This window comes from Astatotilapia calliptera, chromosome 13 (assembly GCF_964374335.1).
Source record: "Astatotilapia calliptera chromosome 13, fAstCal68.1, whole genome shotgun sequence".
Taxonomy (NCBI): domain Eukaryota; kingdom Metazoa; phylum Chordata; class Actinopteri; order Cichliformes; family Cichlidae; genus Astatotilapia; species Astatotilapia calliptera.
This window is the reverse complement of record NC_137434.1, coordinates 9,473,687-9,497,116: the sequence shown is the minus strand read 5'-3', so window position 1 is coordinate 9,497,116 and position 23,430 is coordinate 9,473,687. Positions and strand designations below refer to the sequence as shown.

Sequence of the window (23,430 nt, the reverse complement as noted above, 5' to 3'; positions counted from 1 at the left end):
TTTTCAATTCCCTCAAATTTTTAAGGACACACTGCGTTTGTTTCTTAAATTAAGTTATATGTAGCAAACTGCAATGGTTCATCCCTTGAGGCTTCTTGGAAGTAAAATGTAAAGAACTGAGGGTTGTTTAGCATATTAGGAAAGTACTTCTTGATAAAGAGAGATATGAAGATGCTTTTGAACCAAAAATCAAACTTGTTTGGACACAGTAATACAAGCTGCAAAACATAGTGTCAAGAAAGTCTTGATTGTTTTGTTATTAGTACCGTATGTTCAAATGTAAGTATGACTTTAAAGGAAGTTTTATCACTTCTGACAGCGAACTTGCCAATAGCAGGTTGAGTTTTGCTCTTCTGTTTTTCTGTTTCTTGTTTAAATTATTCCTCCGGCCTCCCTCTGTTGCACTGGGAGAATGGCCAAGATTTGATTGTTGGACCATCAGACTGAAAAAGACAAACAGTGAGTTATTAGACAATACACATATCCATTGCTGTTAACGGGTATAGTAGATGGATACACATGAAAAAAATCCAGTAAATGTTTTACTGTTCAAATAGGAAGACTGCATTTGCTGAATATATTTTATATTTCCGCATTCATGTAAATTTTTGAATGGAGTGTGTCAAACAGATATCCAACAGATAGTTAATCTTGATGAGAGAGCCTTTAAGCAGTGACTGCAATGAACCCTAAAAAAGAAAAATCAGCTTTCTTGGATGACATTGTGATTGCAATCTTGGCATATTTTCATTTACATGTTAAAAATTTGCATTGTTATAGTAACTGGTCACATTATTATGTGATCACACCACGTGGATGACAAAAACGTTAAGCTTCTGGGTCACCTAACAGGTTAATCCGGCCATTCTGCATAACATCACAGTTACAGCAAGACACTCAACTCTAACTTCTCTCTGTGCTATGCAAAAACGGTGTCGAAAAATGCAGCCGCTGACCTATTTTGCACTTAGCACGGCAGTTAGTAAATCCATCTGTTTTTAAAGCAGAAAGACTCACGTGCGTGTTTTCCCCAAGTATAAAACAGCCGACAGGGGGTGCTCGCGGTAATTTCTCATTCCATCACGCTTGGTAGAGGCTCTCGGGGGATAGCCCTGCCTGGCTGCCTGTCAACCACAACCGGCTCGAAGGTAGAAAAATTGAACATATATGAATGTTATTCTGTTTCACTTGACTAACTCGTAACTTTGCCAAAGCTGGGAGTGAATGTCTTTGTGTTACAAGTTGTCTGTCGTTTGTTTAGAGTTTACGTTAGCTTGCTAACAGCTAAATAGTTAGCTTCGACTGTTTAGCTTTAGCCTAGCCCCTCAAAGCCTAGCACCTTGGCTGTCAAACAGCTGTTTGCAGTAGCACCATATTCGTTACTGTGGTGATGATGTTGAGAGATAAGCGACCGCGGCGGCTAGCCAGTGCGCCACAAAAGGTTGTTGTTATGCCTGTTAACGTTAGCTAAAGAGCAAAGCTAGCTAGTGTGTGAGGCGTCCACTGGTTATAACTGTTACAGCTCAATGTCACCAGCTTTAGATTAGCTTCATCTGTCAACAGTTTGTGCTTCAGTCAGTCGAGATCTGTGCAGAAGTATGCACCCATTTACAAACGAGTCTTATTTACTTGATAGCCGCTGTGCACTTTGAAGCACCGTTGTTAGTCATCTGATGTCAACAGTGCACTGTTCAATAGGACAGGGGGATAGAAGGTGCTTTCTACTCAGCTCGGCTCTTGCAAAAATGTTCATGTTGTCTAATTGTATAGCAAATTATTCGAGATGAGTATTAAGTATGTATAAAGGAAACTGTGTGCATTTATACTGCTAACTTTGAATAACCTGGGAAAGGTTAAACGGTTTAACTGTATTTGCATGTTGGGGTGTCAATTTACCCATAGTGCACATAGTGCAATCATCGAAAATATTGGCTCCAGTTAAGGTTCACATGCCTGGTGACTAGATTTGTGCTTCTGTTGCTCCTCATAGATATGAGGGCTTAAAATAGGTCTATGTTAAATGGTGCTCTAGGGGTTTTTTATTTTTAACGGTAAACAAAGGTTGGAGGTCAGTGGTAAAGTGTGTCACAGGGACAGAATAAGCAAGGGGAGAGGCAGAGTTACTTGTGTTTAACAAGTAGTGTTTTATGTCACTTAATTTCACTGTTCAGAGCTGAAAATGTCGCTTTGGAAATGTTTAATTTCCCATTGAGCTAAGAGCTGCAGGTGTATTTCAGTTTTGTCAATCATTATGGATAAAATAGGCAAATTATGGTTGTATTTGTTTTTAAGAAAAAAACAATAGAAACACTCACAAATATTAAATTGGCAGGATTTCAATACTGTGTATAGATTGAGCAATCTCCTTGAGTAGTGTGGCAGTGTTTTGTGTTCCTATAGTACTGCCTAAAGGAGGCACATGTTTACTCTGACTTTAAACTCATTGTAGTGCAGTGGGTGGGTACAAAGTGAAGAGTGAATAGAAAGGCGTGGTAAGTGTAGGTCTAATCACCTCTTAAAATACCCTGCAAGCATAGATACAGAGGCTTGTACCTGTCAGCAACAGCAGAGCTGACGTTAGCCCAAGGGAACAACAGTTACCCTTTGTTGTCCTTGATTGCCCCCTCACAACTTACCCTGTTGTTCTCTTTAGCAGAGTGCTGCTACTACCCTTGTTGTGGTCACAGGTTTTAATGGCCTTGGTTTGATGGGAGCATCAGAGTGATGGTCTAAGCGCTCACAGTCACAGAAGTGGGGAATGTTGCGCTGGACTGTGCACCTAGAAGGAGGGCCACGGAGAGTCAACCATGCTGCTGTGGCAGTGGGTCACAAGGTGTACTCCTTTGGAGGCTACTGCTCCGGGGAGGACTATGAGACACTTCGTCAGATTGATGTGCACGTCTTCAACACAGGTATGTGGTAAGTGTGTGTGTGTGTGTGTGTGTGTGTGTGGAGATCAATTGTTTCATTTGTAAAAGTGTTTAAGTTAAAAAAATATATAAATTAAAGGATATTCTGGAAAAAGACTATATTGGTGTTTATGTAAAATTGATTCATTCACTTTTTTTTGTATCTTAAATGGGTGGGGAAAAAAATCTATTTGACAGGCAGGACAGCACTTCTTCCCCCCCCCCCCCCCCCCCCAAGTGTATTGAGAAAGGTTAAACTGTTGTAATTTGTTGAATGTGCACAACTTTACTGAAAACTCACTCAGGTTGGCAGTTAAACCCCAGCTTTTCGTAGCGGTTTGCAACAATTTTTTTTTTCCAGTTGTTGTTTTTCAGTTGCTATCAGACAAGCACAGCTGTTTTCTTTAAATGGGTTAAGAGAAACACCCTTAACTCATTTTGCATGGTTTTTCCCCATTGTGTGGTCAGCCACCTGCTTTAGGGTTTTACGACTTCCCAAAGTAGATAGAGCCTACCTGCTATTGGTGTATCATGAAAAGATCTGTGGAACTAATGCTTTGAGTGTAATGGAAATGGGACCTCTTTAACTACAGTTTCCTGCCATCTTGCTTTGTCCTCCTTCCCCCATTGGCCCATTTACTGCAAAGACTGATTCAAATTTTTTTTCTTTTCTTGATGGTACTTTTTATTATTAAAGTGATGTGAACTGTACTGAAAACTCACTGTGAGAGAGTTGTAGGCACGTTAACAAATTTTACATTTTTTAGCTCTCAGAGCAAGAAAGATAATAAAATAAATTACTGACTACCAACCTAATATCCATTTAAAAAAAAAAAAAAATATGCGAATAACTGAATTTGTAGAACTTCCTTTGTAACGCAGTAAGTATCAAGTAAAATTTGTCAGGCAGCATTTTTTTTGTGTGTGTTTGTTTTTAATTGAATTTTTAAAAAAATGTTGTTTCATTAAGTTTTTATATTTTATTTTTTTAATAAAGGAAAATGTTTACTTTTTGTGTTTTTTAGTGTCATTGCGCTGGATGAAGCTGCCTCCAGTGAGGATTACAGGACTTGAATGTGCCCGTGAAGTGCCATATATGCGTTATGGCCACACAGCTGTGCTGCTGGATGATACTATCTACCTCTGGGGCGGGCGTAACGACACAGAGGGGGCCTGCAATGTGCTCTATGCTTTTGATGTCAGTAAGTAGACCCTCGTCTAACTCGTGCTGCTGAGAGTTTCAGGGTGTATTTCCTTTGAGATGAACCTGTTTGAAGTTAAAATTGTGACAACAAAAAGTAGAGGAACTGTTTTATATTAAGAAAGCTGTAGCACCTGCATGCGTGTGATAGTTTTCCATTGCATGTAACGCAAGTGCTCTGATCTCAATATTGAACAACTGCGACTGCTTCACAGATACTCACAGATGGTACACACCCAGGACTTCAGGGACTGTTCCAGGGGCGAGGGACGGCCACTCTGCCTGTGTCCTGGGAAAGGCAATGTATATATTTGGAGGATATGAGCAGCTGGTGAGTTTGATTTTTGATTTATTTTTGCTTACACAAACTTTCTCTGTGAACATTAAAAATGAATCTTTTTTTATTTATTTATTTTAGGCTGACTGTTTCTCCAATGACATCCACAAACTGGATACCACTACCATGGTTTGGGCACTAATTAATGCCAGAGTGAGTTAAAAGTCGCTAGCTGTTGCTTTTCAACCGTTGCTGGTTATTCCTTGACAGTTTTTCTGTATTGAGCATTCAAAATAATTCTCCTAACAAACAAACAGGAAACCCTCTCATAAAAAACAAAGATGACACAGCTGAACATCAGCAACATAACTTATCTGTTGGTGTATTGGCATGTTATAAAAGCAGCGCAGTATGGAATTTCAAAGCAGCTTCCTGCTAGGAAAGTTCAAAAAGCCTCACACTGGATTATATACAGTCTCCTTTTAGCAAATACTATTTTTGTTTATGCAGTCAACATGCTCATGTGATTAAACGCTTGTAAAGTATATTTTAGTCATCATATGACGGAGTTACTGTGGATTAAGTCAATCCATTCAGTTTTAGTTACAGCCATGTTGTCAGTAAGGAGATTTAGCGGTGCATGTGACTGAATAATACTTAGGATTGCATTCCTCTTTAGGAAAATGAAAACTTCTGTGCTGTTACTCACTTGCTTTTTTCCCCCTTTGAACTTTGGGATCATTTAGCGTTTGTATTTTTACATTTGCATGTGTAAAACTCACTTTTCAGTATTGGTTCTGGTATTCTTTCAACCATGTTAACGATTTACAAAGCCCCCCTGTCTGCATAAAGTTCATGGTTAGACATTGGCAGCACATTCCTGAAAGGAAGGCTTGTGAAAGACTTTGGCATGACTACAGGGCAGTGACATGTAAAGTGAGTCGAGGTTTGCCTCTGTTAGAGTTGGTTGCAGTATGTGAGAGCAGGTCCTGTTTCAGTCATATTTCTGGTAAAGTTCATATATCTTGATTATGATTCTGTGTCTTGCTCCAGTTAAATTGTTTACACTATCCCAATGACTGGGCTGACTGGACACCACTATCCCTTTGAAAAGGGATGGTGGTGCCTGGGGGAGGTTTGGGATTCACTGTGGTTTTGTAGTTGGAAAACTGATCCACTAGATGGCAGTGTTTACCTGAAATTACTGTTTTTTTTTCCTGGGCGAAATGCCTGAGATGGTTGATCATTTATATGGAACGAATGAGCTTCAACACTGTCCGTTATATTGAACGTAAGAATTGTTTCTGACATGTAATGGTTTAGTTTTGAATATTAGGATTTTTTTCTTATCCCAGGGAATAAGATCTGGAATATTTTAGGAAGACGAATTCCATACCAAGGCTTATGATCAACATAACTTGATGAAATTTTAGATTTAATAAAGACAGTAAATTAAGTTTTACCAAAAATGTTCTCAATAGCTATAACTTCAGTGTCTGAGTAGACTGCTCTGCTCTCTCTTCACTAAAACTTTGAGTGTGGAAGAGTTTAACAGTAACATCGTGTGTTGTCTTTGCTCTGCAGGGAACTCCAGCACGCTGGAGAGACTTCCACTCGGCTACCATCATTGGGACAAAAATGTTTGTGTTTGGAGGAAGAGCAGATCGTCTTGGTCCCTTCCACTCCAACAATGAGGTCTACTGCAACAAGATCAGAGTATTTGACACAAAGACTAACTGCTGGCTGACCACCCCTTCAACACAGCCACTACCAGAGGGACGCAGAAGTCATTCAGCCTGTAAGGCACAAAATACACGCATAAAATCGACTGTGTTATTAGACCAGTATCTGATTAAATTCTTTTAATTTGAGTTCTGTTTGTTCCAATATATTTACAGGCTAGGTGCTAATCTTTTATATGCATCTATGTGTTGGATTAGTGTTGTGAGAACAGTGTTGTCAAATATAATCTGCCAACGTTATTCGATTAAACAAATCAAGGTACTTTATCTGGGTCAAGTGGTTCCTTATAGTATACTTCAAATATCATTAATCTGGACTTTTTATTTATTTTTGAAGTTTCCTACAATGGAGAGCTGTACATATTTGGAGGATACAATTCTCATATGGAACGACACTTCAACGACCTTTGGAAATTCAATCCAGGTAAGTCTATATTTACATCATTTAGATTTGGAAAACCTGTCCTGTTGCTGTAGAGCACTGCTACTAGAAGGTTTAATTCCTGGTAGCTTTATTTTTTAAAGAGTTCTTTAAATTCCACCCTGACTATTTACCTCAATACAAGAAGTGCAGGACTAGCTTGTGTTGACCTACTTTTCTCATTTCTTCATGCATAAATAACCGGTCCTCCTCCGCTGCATAATTGACATTTGCGTAATGGTGATTGGCTGCTTCCTTTTTCACCACAAAGTTGCTTTCTGTGTTTCATGTTTTGCAACACAGATGCTGGAATGACAGCCCATTCAGTTGCTGATGAATGTTACCTGATTGCATTTCAAATTGGTTTAGGAGGTTTTCTGGAAGAAAGCCTCAGGCTCTTGTTACATGCTAAACATAGTCACTGATGAAGCAACACACCTGTGGTAAACTCGTTGTGTCCTAAATGGTGTTAGATAGCACTATATTATCTGATACTATCTTTGTGTCAGGAAATAAATGACAAAGGTAATACCAGGCACTAGCTAAAAGTCCATTATTTTAATTAATTTATGTTTAATTGTCTCCCAACTGCCATTTCTAGTTGTAACTAGAGAAAACCATTGTGACAGCAGTTGCACATGGTGTTGAATCATATTAAAAGTAGATCATTAATGTAGCGATGTGTTGGTAAACATTGGCAGGGAATTTGGACAAGGACAGCCATAGCTGTTTTCTAAACTCTTCTCTAGTTTATTTGAGAATTTGGTCTTTTTTTGTAGTGGATATGATCTTATGTGCCTGTGCTATTTAAAGCTGATTTCTTCAGTTGCCATCTAAATGTGCTCTGCAGTTCGCTAGGTGGCAGCACTTTAATTTTAGTCATAATTATCTAAGGGTCTGAATGGCCTGTTGCTATAGAGATGCAGTGATGCTGTTTGGGTCTGAGACAGTTCATCCTTATATGGAACAAGTGAGTGAGCTTCAACATCGTCGCTTACGTTGCATGCACTTCATAGAGGACTTGTTTCTATTTTTGAAATGTAAGATTTTGTGTTGAAGGTTAACCCCCCCTGTCTCTTTTTATTTTTATTTCTTTATAAATATTCCTTTATCTTAGAGCCTTGCGGTTTAATATTTTTAGGAAGCTGAATAAACAGCAGGCATAGTGAGAAACTCTTCTAGTTTAGCTGGTATGACGTAACCCTGTTGTAGTTTAGATTTATTGTGCTGCAGATACATTTCCAAAGAAATCTCTCATTGTATCTATGCCCATTCTTTTTATCCTTTTTATATAAAATATAACTTTTAATATAATCAAAATTATTTTTGCCTTGTGTGTACACACTAGAAAACTTCACATGGAAGAAAGTTGAACCTAAAGGGAAAGGCCCATGCCCTCGGAGGCGTCAGTGCTGTTGTATGGTTGGAGATCGAATCATCCTCTTTGGAGGAACCAGGTGAGGCACAAAATATTAGTACTTGACCTAGATTTGAACTTCAAATATTTATTTATTTTTCAATTAAATTGTCATCATTTGTCAATCATTTGTATATTTACATCTCTGCCAAACATTTTGTGTGTGCTGTACTCATTAACTCATTCCCTAATTCAGAAAGAAATGCATGTTATCAAAGTTTGCCCAGACGTTCATGTAATGACACAATGTAATAGACACATGGATGTCAGAGTCAATATGATGGAAACTTTGTATCGATGTTAAGATTTTGAACATTTACAAAAAATCCCCCCCCCCCCAAAAAAAAAACATAATCAGTTTACCTGGGTTCACCTGATAAACTCTGAGTTCACAAAAAGACAAAAATCTGGTCCGGTAGCCTAGCACCTGAGAAGTCCTTAATAATGATGTGTACACCATCTGCGCTGGTGAAGGTTTCCAGGCAATTAGAGTCTAAAAAAAAAAAAAAAATACATGTCTTACCTCTACTTCTCAGGTTCATTTCAGAAAATGCACCAAAGGACATGAAATTAAGCATGGATGGACTTCAGTCGCTCAAATTTCAGTTGTTCTTTCAGGAAAAATCACAATGGCTCCTCATTGCACTAAAGATGACTGCTTAAGTGTTCTTTTGTGTCCTTGCCTTCACAGCTCTCATAAAAAACACTAAATATGGGCTTTTTGCACTCAGTTTTTTCAGTGATTGTCTTTAGGTGGGTGGAGGGGGTGGCAACTTTTTGTGCATCTGACCATTTCAGGACAGACAACAGTCTTCTCTTTTCAATATGCCAAACACAGTCTGGATCCTGTAGATTGCTGTCTACAGTAGTGATAACCAGGGGCTTCGTAGCTGGTTAGGTGCCGCTGAGGTGGTGACGTTCTTGTGATAGGCCAGTAGCCGCTGGAGTAATGAGGTAGCTTACAGCATCGTTCAGGGTAGTCCATGTCCTGGGGTACTGTTATCAGCAAGACCCTGTTATCAGGAGAACTCCACTGGGATAACCTGATGGTAGGATCACAAGGCTGTGGATAAGGCTACTTTCAGACCCTCTACGTCTACGTGCCCTGTAGTTTTTGAGCCACTGACTGTTGCTGGATGTGTTTTGTAAAGCTTCACTTGCTACCACATTGTGCTGTGCATCACACCCCAAAACGCGTACGTGTGACACACATTTCAAATAATATGCAAAAGCATAATACAGAAGAGTTGTCTCTCTAAATTTGTAATCATTAGATATTCATGTAGTACTGAGAAGCTTATAATGAAAATGACAAGCTCGGGAGGAGTCTTAATTTTTGAAGGTTATCCTTTGTTTAGGTACTCACTGGGATTAGTCCAGAATGGAGTCATGATTTCCTGTTCTGAGCAGATAGGGCTGGAAAAGGGAGTGTCACTGAGCTGATGAAGGGTGCAGAGGAAGAAATCAAACACTACATAATATCTCTGACATCCTGTTTAAAAGCCCAAGGGCACAGAGGTTAACATATTCATGAATCTATCTTTAGAGAAAAACTGCTTTGTCTATTATGTGCTTGGTAGTTGCTGTGTTCAAAGTCTGGAGAGGGGTTTTCTGTTACTGTAAAAATTGGAGCATGATCCTCACAGGCTCCAAGTAAGTTGGCCACACAGGTTCTCTTGGCCAGCATTGCTCATTATTTTGTTTTTGTTATTTTAGAGCACACTTAAGCTTCTTACACGCAGGAACTCCCATAAGCATTTGCACACAAACACCATCCAAGCAGACCTAAATTCTTTTTCGTCTTTTGACTAATAAAGTTGTAATTTTAAGATTTGAACAGTGTTTAGGCTTTGTCTTGACTTGCATTGATAAAGACTAGCCTGATCCAGTTTCATTAACTAATTACGTTTGAACAGTCCCTTTAAAACCAGCACCTCTTGTGTTTATTTTTGCACGGCCTAACAACATGAGGGCTGTTAACAGGGCTAGAAAGTTATTAGTGTCTGTCTCAATGCAGTTGACGAATGCTTGCACAGGCTGCCATGAATTATTTGCTGGACACCTTGCTTGTGTTTGTTGTGGGGCTCCTCATTTCAGTAGATCTTCTGAGGAAATTGTGTTGAAATTTATAGTCCAAATGTTGTTTTCCTGAGTTGGTTGTCCTTTCAGACTGATCTTAAACAGAACCCCTCTGATATTTATTCCCAGTTTATTTTACCTGCAGGAATTTGTTCAGAATAATTTATCACTTTAGTGAAGGACTGTTAAACCATTAGTTCAAGCATGACTGCTCTGCTTTCCAAAGGGTTGTGCTTCAGTCGTCTTGCAATATGCTAAAATGCATTCGTAAAATAAAATGTAGGAACAGCTGAATGAGACACACTGCTGTTAGCTTAGAAATTCCAAGTGTAAGTAAGATTTGAAGTCAACAAGCCTGGTTTACTCTAATTTGGTGCTGTTAAATTTGGATTCAGATAATCCTTTTTAAGTGGAAGATACCTCTATTTTCATACATGCTTTCACTTTGAAGGTAAATGAGCAGACTGTGTGTGAAAGACGGGCTGGGCATTAGTGGCAATGTGTTGAGTACCACTTGCGTCGGTGTAAACAGGACTGCTGAGCTGCAGAAAGGTGCGAAAGTCTGCCCCATCTCTGATTTATGACCTTAGGGAGCATTCTTTCTCACAGAGTGCAATTTGATATACCCCCAGTGCCTCTGCTACACTCATTTACTGAGTTCTGCTCACTGCCCCACGAAGGACGACCCGTGCATGACCAACTCCACCTGTACCGACCTTCACCTATGCATACAAGCAATGAATAGTTAAACCCTGTAAATTTTGTTTTCTTTTTTATTTCTTGCTTTTTTCTTTTCTTTTTTTTCTTTTCTTTTTTTTTGTTCCCCGAGGAATGAAGCGCAGCTCAAGTTGAGTTGCGTATGAAGGCAGAGCCACACAGTGCTCATGTTGTCATTGTTGGCTCTCTTCTCACTGTGTGTTTAATTTCTTACGACAAACCCAGGTTGAGCTAAATCAGGAAGCATTTCAAGCCTGGGAACAGGGCATCCTATGAGGGGCAGGAAGTGAACAAGGACATGACAGCTTGGCATGCTGGGAACAGACAGCTCGGAATCTATGAAGGGAAATCTGGCACAGGCCTCTGAACTACTTGGACCTGATGTGCATTCATTCCAACAATGCTTTTAGGGAATGTATTTTTACCATGACGGCATTCATTCATCTTTGAATGATGACAGACTTAAATTATCTGTGTGTTTAAATGTTAATCTGTGATTGAAGGCTTTTTGTAATTGCTTGATCCTTGTTGTCCTTTGCGCCTTTTTTAGTCCTTCAGCACCTTTTTGTGTATACTGCTGATAATTAGTTTTTTCAAAAGCAGGTATAGTTTTCATACACCTAGGATGATATTACTGTGCATAAGTAAGAGCAGGTAATACATCTGACTCTTACATATTTCAGAGATTACAGAAACCTACTTATAATCTGTATTTACATTTACAAATCAAATACATGATGATAAATATAGTGTGAGTGCAACTCAAATAGTTAATAAAAAAAATAATACCAGTGTCAAGATGATATCTAATAAGATGAAAGTGAGGTGTATGTTTTTCTTCAAAAATAACTCCTTCATTAAATGAACTTTTTTGTTGATTAAGGAGAATCATGCAACTCCTGTCTTGAAACTGCTGGTCGTGTCTCCACAATTGGGTGATATTGAGCAACCTGGGATATTTTAAGGCCTTCAAAATCTAATTTTCCCATTAATTTACTTATTTGCATCTGAATGTCAGTGCTTAGATATTCTACTGACTTATGTATTTGGACACTTAGTGCCTTTTCTGGTGGTGTTTGCATTTGTCTGGATGTCTTCACATGACTTAGTGAGTCACAGCTCTTGTTGGGCTTACGTCAGCGTGGTACACACACTCTGCTGTGCCAACCTTAACACATTTGTTCCATTTTGGAAATATGCAGAGTCACTTAGTACATTTAGTAAAGATGGAAAGCATGCTGACGCCATTTCTAACATTAGGATGGAAAAAAACAAACATTTTTAATATTTCTGGCTTCTGTCGAGTCATTGCACTGGATGAGTGGGTTGAAAGCTCTAAATATAAGACTCTGGGTTTGAATTACTTGATTCTAAAACTCAAACAGATTGGAGTCGTCTGATCTCCACTGAGAGTGAATTGCTGCTTTACGTAATTAGCAAGCGGGAGACCACATAGCAGGTAATCTTGCTGGTAGCCAAAACATTCCAGCTCCAAACCTCTAGTTTAAGCTACCAAAATCTCACTGGGATATTTAATCTGTGTGGAATTTAACAGCTCATTATAAAACTGCAATTTGCTGAGCCAGAGAAGTCCAGGGGTTTTTGTTTAGTAGTCCAGGAAGGTCAGAAGCCTGGTGCCTCTATATCTCGGACACGGCTGAATTGCGCCTTTATCAATAGCTGAAGTGGCAGCTGTTACAATAGACATCTGGTTAAAACGTGACTTGTTATCACCCTGGAACCTGCCTGTCTAAATGTTAGACTCAACACAGCATGGGTCTGAGAAATGATAGTCCTCTCTTGCCGGGTATTGTACCAAAACTAAAAAACTCTGCTTGAAACTTTAATATTTTTAGCTTCATTAGGCTTGCTACAATGCCAACTCAATATCTTAGATCTGCCAGAGTGGAAATCGACTCTATAGATGCACGCCTGTCAGCACAACAGATTTTGATACCACACATGTTGTCTTTTGGCCTTTGGTGTCAAAGGGTACCCTGCAGAGTTTTCCTTTATTATTTGTCTGTGTGTGTTTAGTATTCCTGAGACAAAACCTGTCAAACAGCGAAGGTGACCCCATCAGGATATGGGGCATACCGCGCGTGGCAGGACAAGACCTTGGGGGAGCTCAGCTACACTGTGATTTACTCTTCAAAGACAAGCTCATGATAGTATTTCATCTGTATCTTAACCCTCCTTAACCTGCTAACGGTCTGTATACATTATGGTGTCGTAGGGGTTGAGTGTTGCACAGCAGCTCAAATAAACAGCCTTACACAGATGATGCATTGTGATGCTGTTGTCCATGTCAGTAGACATTTCTAAATAGTAGTATTTTTGAGTTAGTGCTGTCATTACAACTAAAACACCTCTGTGCTTTTTGGATTAGTAGAATAACGTAAGACTAGCAGATTTCACGCATGCACAACATACCTTAAATTTAGACATTAGAAGATGAGCTTGCACGTATGTCTGCATCTGAAATTTAAATGCTCTGTGTAAGTCTCTGCAGCCTAGTACAATGTCTGTTTGACAACACGGATTTACACTCATGTGAGAGTGGTGCTGGGAGGAGGCCAGGGAATTCACTCGACAAGTGTTACTTGCCTCCTGCACACACTACTCGGGCAGGTCTGCCATGTGCTACATGTGAGGGGAAAAGACAACTCTGGACTGTGATCCTTCTTACATTGTCTGGAGTTTGTGCTGAAGCTGTTTAAGTAGTAAATTACAAGAAAAGCCCACCAGTCAACTTGTGTAACAGGATAATGTCTGATGTTTTAATCAGCAAGTCGTGTTTTAAACAGTGCTGCTTTACGTTAAAATTGATATTTCTGGAAAATGGAGTACTCTTATAGCAGTACTATAAGAACTAATTGCTCAAGCAGTGCACTGATGGAAAGTTAACCAGTGAGCTAATACATGTTATAATGATCTATGAGAACTGTGTTTATTAGTATGTAAATGGCAGTGTATCAAAATCAACCAAATAACCTATTTTTCCAAAATGAATCTGGCAGTTAAACATTTGACAAACCCTTTGAGAACCAGTTATGTTGAGAGCTGTGAGAAATGCTTTTTTTTTTTTTTTTTTTTAAATCACCCTAATTTTGCTAGGTAGCTAGGTTGATAAGAACCTGTCCTGGGACCAAGGGACCAAATTACTAACCACTCTGACTTTGCAGTGCCTTTAAGTATTATCACTAAGTGCAATTATATTTTATCTAGAGAGACTGAAATTTGAGTTGCATGCTTCATTAGGGGTTGGCATCTCTTCTTTCTAATCTAAAGTCAGTTATTTGTCTCACTGGGAGCCAGCTACAGGTTGTATCTCACCCTCTGCATGGGGTATAGGTCTGGGCAGCTCTATGTCTTAATCCACTGTCCAGCCACTGCCCAGGAGGGGGCACAGATAGCTGGGTAAGACGAGTTGAGACAGCAGAGATTAAGCCAAAAGCATTGAATAGAAATCTATTGAGCAGTGATAACCAAGACCATTACAAACTCTTGCTGGAATCTTAACAATCCTTTAAATTCCTATTGGATAATGTCTATATAGATTGTTTCATTACATTTTAAATGCTTTTGCTTTTTACCTTGGGTAAGGTTAATAGACATGACCAAGCATTGCCTATACTCTTAATGTATTGAATTTTAATAATTTTTAGCTTGTACTGTTGTCTGAATGACAGTAACAGTTAAAGCTTTTTTTTTTTTTTTAAACAAATATAACCCACCAGTGAGGACCTGGGTTGCCCATCATATCAGAAGTAATTTTAAAATGTTGAAAGCGCATCACAAACTGTTCTCGCTGCTTTCATGTGTTTTCAGTCAAGGTGTTTCAGCAATAATGTGTAAGTCTGGCTCTCCTGATAAAGTCCTCTACAGGAAGTTGTAGTGGATGATGAGTTCCTGTGAATTAGATGGTTCTGATGGACCAAAGTTCAATAGGAAGTGGAGAAAGGAAAGGGATGCAGATCATATCATTCCCAAGAATGAGGATATGCCCAATGAAGCCACTTAAAACATGCTTACGACAGGTCAGGTTCCAGGTATATTGTTGACTCTATTTGTTTTGAGATAGCAGAGGTGTCATTAATAGAATTTCTATCAGATCCAAATCTTTTCTTTGCCACTTCGTTTTCAGTGTTGGTTCTGAAAGTAAGTTGCAAAAATTGTGGGCAATTAACTTCTTCGACACTTTGAAATAGTCCTCGGCTCTTTGGTGTCTCTTCATTAGTTTTAGAACTGTAGCTCAACTCTTTGTTCTACACTTTTGAAACCTTGGTGTGTAAGATAATGAAGTGGAGCAGGTAGTGCCTTGCTAGAGAGGACCGGCAATTAGGTGATTAGACGCCCTCATTGAGTGTTGTTTGAAATAGCACTCAGTGTTGTTTTAGTGGGGGGGCGGCATCACTCAGGCCTCATTCAGACTGGGAACCACTATGCTGTAGGGGGAGGAGCACTTTCACACATGGTGATACTTTGCTGATCAAGTAACAAAGTGGCCCATCAAACACCAGGATGCCACATAAAGTCACACACTGTGACTTTCCCGTTTCCGAATAGTGTGTCAGACAGCCATTATTGCCGCTGCCTCCATAGTCTGCTTCAGCCCTTTCTCTTTGTTGTGACCCATAAAGTATTACCATTCCCTAATTTTCTGCTGAATTTCACACCCTGACTTGCATTATCCACGACCATCCAAAGAAGCCATATCCCAGTGGATGCAATCTTCATCTCTGTGGTTGCTCGTGTTAAAACATTCCCTTATCTGTACTCTTTCACGCGTCAGCATCCAAGGCCGATGCCCTCCCTACGGGTTTACACAGTAGTTCACAGCTACTGCGGGGTGCTCTTTAGATAGAGATGTTGCTTTTCATTACTTCTGTTGTGTAGCCAGGTTGCTGATATTTGTCCATTCCACACATGTGGTATCTAAAACTCCCAATTCACTGAATATTTCTATATCATACTGTTTCTTACGTTAAACAAATGCTGTTAGCTGGCTTAACTTGAGAATGATGCACTTAAAAAAAACAGGAAACTGTTCACTGAATACGGCAATGCCACCCAACAGCATGGTGGTTTTTTTTTTGGTTTTTTTTTTTTGTTTTTTTAGGATGTTTGGGGGAAAAAACAACAACAAACGGCTGTAAGACTGATTTAATGAGTCATATCAAAGCCATTTGTTTGGTTAAAATTAATCATCAATACTAATTATCACATGAGGGATGTTTGTGCTAATTTAATTCCGGTGGCAGTTTTAAAGTTTCAGGTAACTCACATGTGTGTCATACATTAAAGAGAGTGTTTCTCACCACTATTGAAATGTACCCTTTCAATCACCACAGTAATGTTAGAGCTTGGGTGAGTATTCTGATAAAGGCTCCCACTTTAAGCCTGGGTGGGTCACCTCCTGGGGGGCAAGGGGCGTAATGACTTCCCCAGCTGGCCCCCTGGGACGACGGAGCTCGTGCTCTGCATCTCTCGTGGCTGCTTTAAGCCACCGCTGTGTTTGTTTAGGGAAGATTAGCAACGTAAAACCCTTACAACATCCTGAACACGGAGCGAAAGGAAGATGCGATGGAGAAGACAGCAGGAAAGGGTGAGAGAGATTGATGGGTGGTGGCGAGACGGTGCATTGAGATCAGCAAGAGGATGGTTCAGGGCAAGAATGAAAGACGAAGAGAGTGATGAAAATCGTAAATGCAAAAAAACTGCAACAAATCTGTTGCCAACAATTTTATTTATTTTTTTCTTCCTGTGGTAATGTCTGGGTTGGTTGGACACATGCCAATCGCTAGCTGGTCCAAAAAGCATCTTGATTTTACACTTAAAACTTGGCTTCTGCATTTTACACTTTCTCCTTAATGGTTCCATAGAACGCAAACGGCTTGGTGAATTTAAATGTAAAGTGTAGTTTTATCTTCTAGATGAGTTTTATTGTTACATTATGAATATAAAGCAGTCGTGTGCAGCATGCATTTGGAAAGCTATATGTACTACCTTGCTATATGTGCGAATAAATCTGAACTGACAGGCTACATTACCTAGAAAAGGTAATTAAAAGAATGGTTTAACAGGTATATAGTTTGGGCTTGTTCAGCTGTGGTGCACCAGGTGTCACAGGTGTATGTGCTTAACTGTGGCAGGAAACAGATGTGCAGTGATATCTATGGCTGCTCAGGTCTGGGAGACTATCAGCATTGGCCAGTCTGTCTTACAAGACTGCTCCACTTCCTGTGGACCTAAATCATGCAACGCATGATAAGGAGAGCTGTGTGAGAGCTCTTATTTAGGATAGTCTGTGGCTCCCTGATTATGGTCCCAACTGATTCATGTAATAAGATAAATAACAGAGTCCAATGCTGGAATTCTATGGTGTGTGTTGCATTAAGTAGTTGAGTAATGCTTACGGTCTTTGTAAGCTGTGTGAACTGTGCTCATGAAAACAGGAAGTTTATAGAATCGCTCTAACCCTATTACTTTTCTCTTTACAGCCCCTGTCCAGAGCAAGGAATGGGAGATGAATTTAACCTCATGGATCATTCAGACCTGTATATCTTAGACTTCAGTAAGTACTCTTGTCTTTATTGGTATCTCTCTTAGGATTCTGTGTTGTTGCAGATAATGCACCCCCCAAGCAATTTTTGACTCAATGACATAAAGAAAACATTAAGATGATCTCAAAGGAGTCACCAGAATCGATGAACTGTGTTATAATCTGAACCTGCACCTTCATGGTTTAGATGTCATATCTATTTTACTGCTTTAGTTCAGTCCTGCTGCTTTAATAGTGAATTATCTCACAAAATCCACTGTACTGCTTCTCAACAAAGGGGTTGGCAGCAACTGGCTGGTAAAGTGCAGGTTCTGCAGCTAAAAAGACAGTAGGTGGTCTCCACTAACTGTTACAAGAGTTAAATTTACAAGCCTGGCTGCACGCTTCCAGAGTCTTTACCATTATGAGTACTTGCTGAGCTAAGGGTTTGTGAATTTTATTCATTTACTTAAACAAAAATCCTACAAACATATATTTTGACTTTTTTTATATTATACATATCAAAGCAGCTCAACAAAATAAAAGTTAAAAAAAAAGGCAGATGTTGTAATTAAGACTGTTTTACCTGTTCAACTGATATTCATCCATTTATTTCAGCTAATTATAGATTAATTAAACCAAAATACGGTTTGTCATATGTGAACGAGATATGATGAAGAGTTAAGGACATAAAATCCCGGGTTTTTTCTCATTACCCACTCTCGTGTGTACAGGGACATCTCTGCCAGACAGCTGTTCGGATTGATTTGTGATGCGTTAATTAAGTACAACATTAATTAGAGCCCTACGGTTTTTGCCAGTTGAAGCTGCTGCAGTTAACATCTTTTCTGGCATAAACTTTGCCATATGGCCAAAAACTCAAATTCAGACTTGAGTACAAACAGAAGCCAATGCTGGTCAATAACTGTTGTGAATTGTACAGCAAATGTTTGTCAGGCAGCCCACAGATAACTTAAAAGGGAATTATATTGACTTTTCTGTTAAGATGTCAGAAAAGCAAGCTAAACAAATGATTGTTTTTAAAATAAGATTTGGGATGGTTTTTTTTTCCCCTTCTCTGTAATAAATTATGAAATGACTGCTTTATTTCTGACCAGACCTAGTATACTTGGCCTTGGCCCTGCACGGTGCTGTCAAATGCGGCACTTCCGTCTCTTGGACTACCAAATATGGCAATATCCTGCCTGCACTGGGGTAGCCTGTAATGCTGTCAGGTCACAGTTAGGGTTTGTGTAGGTGGGCTTACACAGGGACCTTATGGGACTGGCAGTACCCAATGACAACCCCCGTGGCCTACGCTTCCTCGTGCCAGTCACGTGTGCCTTCACACTGTTTATCACTGAACATATGGTGGAACAGCCTTTGCCGATGATAGTAAATGAGAGGGAGTTTGTACGTATTATTAGAAATCTGGCTTTTAATAAGATGATTTGTGTACTGAAGTGACTTCCACACTCACGTCATCATGTCCTGCTTGTTCTCATACGTGAACACTTGCTTTATTTTCTTTATTTTTTCCAGCTATTGATTATTTTTGCACCCTTCCATCTACAGATTCTTTAGATCTGAGCTGCCTGGCTCAACTTTGAATTCCCACAGCTGAAATTGATATTAATAGCTTGAGTATGATTAGTGCCACTGATCATCCTATGACTCACTGCACTCTCTTTTCAGGCCCTAATTTGAAGACTTTATGCAAAATAGCTGTCATTCAGTACAGTCTGGAGCAGTCGGGACTCCCACATGATATCAGGTCAGATGAGCATCCTCCTCTCAAACATTAGCACTGTTTTGTCATAGAGCTGACATATTGTTGTTCGTGCTGTTTTTATTATGCCAGTCATTGTAGCCACTACTCAGTCTCTCTCTAATTAGGTTGTTTTTCAAAAGAGGCAAATTATGATTCATTATCCTTCATTTAACTAGTGGCAAGTTTTACTCTGGCTTTTGTCTGACTTGGCTTAGGTCCTCGCATGTAGAAATCATAATTATAGATCTAAATGCATAAAGGTTCGAGTACAGAAGTCAGACAGCCAGGAACCATTTGTATAGTGCTGCTTTCAGTTGCTTCATTGTCTGTGATCACATGTACAGCTTGTATAAGATCCTTCCCTGTGATGTAGAGGAAAGGCCAAAATACAAATGCAGTACATGGTGTGCAGAGAGTACCTATTCAGCCTTTAAAGAACTGAAATTAACAATAAAGTGGACTACAAAAAGTAATTTCACTACTTTGTCCTTGGAAATTAAATATAACAAAATCTTAATGCTAAAACTTTATATCTTTGAGATGATTAACAGTCATTAAACAACTTCAGGTGTGGTTACAAAGTAGCAACATAAACTAATCAAGTGAAAAGTTGGCTTTGACTTAAATTACTTCTTGTCCACCTGAAAGGTTTTGAAATGGTTTAGGATTGCTTAAAATTAATTAATTAAAAAAAAAAGAAGCTTAGACAGTTGTGCTTGATTATTTTAAAAAAAAAAAAAAAAAATCTGACCGTGAAACAAGCTTCTGTGCCAGTTCAGCCAGCCAGCATCCCAGTCACCTATCAGTCTAGTGATGACTCAAGGTGAAATGATTGACAATGTCCATAATCCTCACTGTGTAGAAAGAGAGCTTTCCAAGGTTTCTTATGAAAGACCCTAAATGGTTTAATTTAAATGAATAAAGCTTATGAGCCTTTGAGAAAATGTAGCGTCTGCTGAAAGTTTTTTTTGGTTCCCCCCTCCCACCGTGTGCACCCTGTTTGACTTGGTGATATATAGGAACGTCATAGTTACACCACACTGCTCATGGAGATCATGACAGCATGAAATGCTATCGCAGTTCTTCTAGTTGAATATCCTGCACAGGAGTTGGCACACAAGTGTGTAAAAAGTCTTTTTTTTTTTTTCCCCCTCAGCATTTTGAATTAATAACACATAATTTTCCCGTCTTGCTGACTGATATCAAATTGTTTTGACACATGACTAGCAAGAGACTCAATTTTGACAGCACTACTTTGATTTGTTGTGAGGTTGTAATGGCAGGTTTGGGAAGTTTTAATAGCTGCATTTAAGCCCATGTTTAATGCATATAAAGGTAAGATGCATTAAAATAGACTAGCTGTCAGAAAATGTGTATATATAAATTGCAGAAAAGCAAATTAAAGTACATTACTGTTCCCCTAAAACCTTAATTCATAGATTCGGGCAAGCTAATGGCGATCATTAGGAAAGGTGTTTGTCTAAAATTGAGGACTTCCACTAAGGGGATTTTCGTTACACGTGGACCCCCTGGAACCTGATACTAATTACTCCTCTTAGCCTCTCATTTCTCTTGCACCGTCACTGCCACCTTGCATGTTCCCCACTTTGGTGTTTGCAGTTGTGTTTCTAACCTTTTTAGAGGGTTTTCAGTTGGGGTCACAAGACTTTGGTTAACTCCTTTTGCCCCTCAGTGGCATCTCCAGGTCCTGTGCCAATCTCCCCTCTTAAACACACATGTGCACAACAAAAAAACGAACAAAGCCGTTTGATAGGGAGTGAGTGTGAAACCAGACCCAGTGATAACAATCTGGAGCTCAACCTCTGACCTGTCATCAGGTCAGCACTAGACCCTGTTGTCAGCTCCTGCTCCTGATGCTCATGTTACAGCGGGGGCCACGATGTAGCCCCTCACGTGGGTAAGGTGGGGTCAGGGGTCCAAATATAAACTACTTGATTTAAAATATAAAAGGATTCTGCAAATATAAAATTGTAGACAGCTTAGCATAAGGCTCAAACCTGCCCATTTCAGTTATTTTAATAACTGAACTATAAAATTGTGAGCTAAAGAAGCTTAAAAGCAAAAAATTAAATCCAGCATGAACATCATGCCTATTCATATTTGGCACTAATAACTTTGGGTTTTGCACTGGTGCACTTTAAAATCAAATTAATTGTTTGCTGGTGATTACTAAAGCTTTTTTGTTTGTTTGTTTTTTGTTTTCTTTAACGTCAGGTGGGAACTGGCAGCCATGACAACCAACAGCAACATCAGTAGGCCCATCTTCTCCTCCCATGGCTGAAGAAGCTTAAAAGTGAAGCAGAACCCAGACTCTGTTTCAGGACACTGGGCTTTTATCTTTCTAAATCGAGGACTGTTTTTGTATAGTCTGGATCCGATTTATTTTACACATTCTACAAGTTGAAACTTTTACTGACCAAAACATCCCGTATCAGACTCCCTTGGACACCACCGGCTTTGCCCTGTCTGGGGATATTTTAGCCCTTAAGATGGAAATCGTTGATGCCTGTTCACCTTTTTTCTCTTCTTTCTAGCCTCTCTAGAAATTCAATCAGCCTATGATAATCATAGACTTCTAATGTTAAGCACAGGAAGAGACAAGAACTTCAGCCAAAGGTTTTGAGAGCTAACCTCTTTGAGGATTGTCATCCAGATGTCACACTCATACAAATGTGAACCTTCTGTTTCAAATGCAAATGGTTATTTCACTTGCAGCGTTCTCTTACTTAGCCATGTGCAACTATCAGGTTCGTGGGCAGATAGAGCTGGTGCATGTTGAATGAAAGGAGAAGATTCTTTACCACAATATTGGAATATGATCGTTACAAAATAAGCTGGTTTTCAATGCTTTGCCATTTCCCTTCATTGTAATTCTGTCAGTACCCTACTTAAGTGGCTACAAGGTGATTTGCAAGGCAGCCAATGAAAATGTCTGCCTTGTAGAGTGGAGTGCTTCTATCTCCCTGAACTGCATGCATCATTGGGCCTTTAAGATTTCCCATACACTGAATCACTAAAGGAGGTGTTTTGCAGGGAGGTATTTGTGTTCTTCCAAGAAATGCTGTAGTTTCACTAAAGGGTTCACCTGCCCACCCCCCTTTAATATGTTTTACAGTGCCAAACGTGGAAGGGAATCTTGATGCAAAGTGTGCGTGTAAGCTAGTGGTCCTCGCCCACCTCATTTAGTTTACTTGTTGTTGAAGAGATCATCTGATATGCATAGTGTAGTTTCTTTTTAGAGACAATCCCATAGTTTAACGATGTGACCCTCTTATGTTTGTGCATAATGACAGGCAAAATTGCAGATGTTTTAAATGCACAATGGCTGTTGACAGATTACATGCCACACTGCTTGAAAATGACTTGGAAATTCTCAAATTGGACATTTATTTAGGTTGTGGGTTTTTACATTTTATCTGACTTTTCAAAACTTGATTGGTGATGGGCTTTTATTTAAAACAAAATAAATAAATAATCACAGCTTCACCCACATTAGTGAATGAACAAGGCCGTTTCATTTTTTTTAATATATATTGTCAACAAATTCCCTATAAAGACCAAAACAAGCTGTGTGTCTGTGCAAGGCCTTTGTTTCCACTGCATGCTCAGTAAACCCACATGGCTCTGATGGTTCTGTCACTGATACACAGATATAAATTTTGTAGGTTGGGTGATTTTTATTTTATTTTTTTGACAACAGTAGTGTCTCAGACAATCTTTGATTAAAATTTAATACATATTTTTGGTTTTGGCCTTTGTTGACAACATCAGACTTAATGAGCATAAATTCATAGGTGATAAAGTTATTTTAACCATGGTTTTACTTTAATCTGGTCCTGGGAAGGAAATGCCTGAGCTAAGGTGGGATTGGAAGCTGTGTAGCCACACACTCGTGAGGATGTTTGAAGTGCCGGTCCTTGGGACCAAGTGTTCTGTTGCTTTCAGTCTCTGATTAGCTGGTCGACATTTTAAAAAACCAGCAGGGCTCTGGGTCCCAAATATTAGCGTTTAATAACCTACATCCTAAATATTTACAACTGTGTCATATAAAGCAGTGTTCTTAAAAAACAAAACCCCCAATCTTAAACATTTAAGTAGCTGGATAAGTGCACTATAGCCATGGGACGTTTGACCTGACGGAGAGGAGATATGTTGATGCTGCGTTTGCCTAAACAGACTTCAAAGTTTGGGGCATTTGGTTGCTCTAACCCCTTTACAGACCTGTGGTGCCACTGAGACTCTGTCACTCTTAGCCCCTGCACACGCATGCATATTGACACACTCTTGATATTCCTCAGATATTTCTTTCATTTGTTTTGTGTAAAGTTTAC

The 23,430-nt window shown here is 39.3% G+C and overlaps 1 protein-coding gene across 6 annotated transcripts; it reads left to right on the top strand.

The window, feature by feature from the left end:
• The first annotated feature begins 1,007 nt into the window (after positions 1–1,007).
• On the top strand, positions 1,008–21,521 carry klhdc3 (kelch domain containing 3). Of its 6 annotated transcripts, none has more exons than XM_026190086.2 (11): positions 1,008–1,148; positions 2,654–2,912; positions 3,935–4,111; positions 4,326–4,441; positions 4,529–4,600; positions 5,972–6,185; positions 6,467–6,553; positions 7,899–8,007; positions 17,267–17,340; positions 19,003–19,081; positions 21,314–21,521. In XM_026190086.2, the coding sequence occupies exons 2-11, from the start codon at positions 2,759–2,761 to the stop codon at positions 21,378–21,380; spliced, it is 1,149 nt and encodes a 382-aa protein (XP_026045871.1). In that variant the 5' UTR covers positions 1,008–1,148; positions 2,654–2,758; the 3' UTR covers positions 21,381–21,521. The 6 variants fall into 6 exon arrangements, with proteins under 6 accessions (XP_026045871.1, XP_080143967.1, XP_080143968.1 ...); XM_026190088.2 differs by having other exon boundaries at positions 1,012–1,148; positions 2,657–2,912; XM_080287840.1 differs by having other exon boundaries at positions 1,083–1,148; positions 2,657–2,919.
• The last annotated feature ends 1,909 nt before the right edge of the window (positions 21,522–23,430 follow it).

Bases quoted from the DNA above. Each gene is read 5' to 3' on its own strand.
- klhdc3 (XM_026190086.2), top strand. From the start codon at position 2,759: ATGTTGCGCTGGACTGTGCACCTAGAAGGAGGGCCACGGAGAGTCAAC. The intron at 4,112-4,325 runs GTAAGTAGACCC...ACTGCTTCACAG, and splicing joins GCTCTATGCTTTTGATGTCA to ATACTCACAGATGGTACACA. The intron at 4,442-4,528 runs GTGAGTTTGATT...TATTTATTTTAG, and splicing joins TTGGAGGATATGAGCAGCTG to GCTGACTGTTTCTCCAATGA.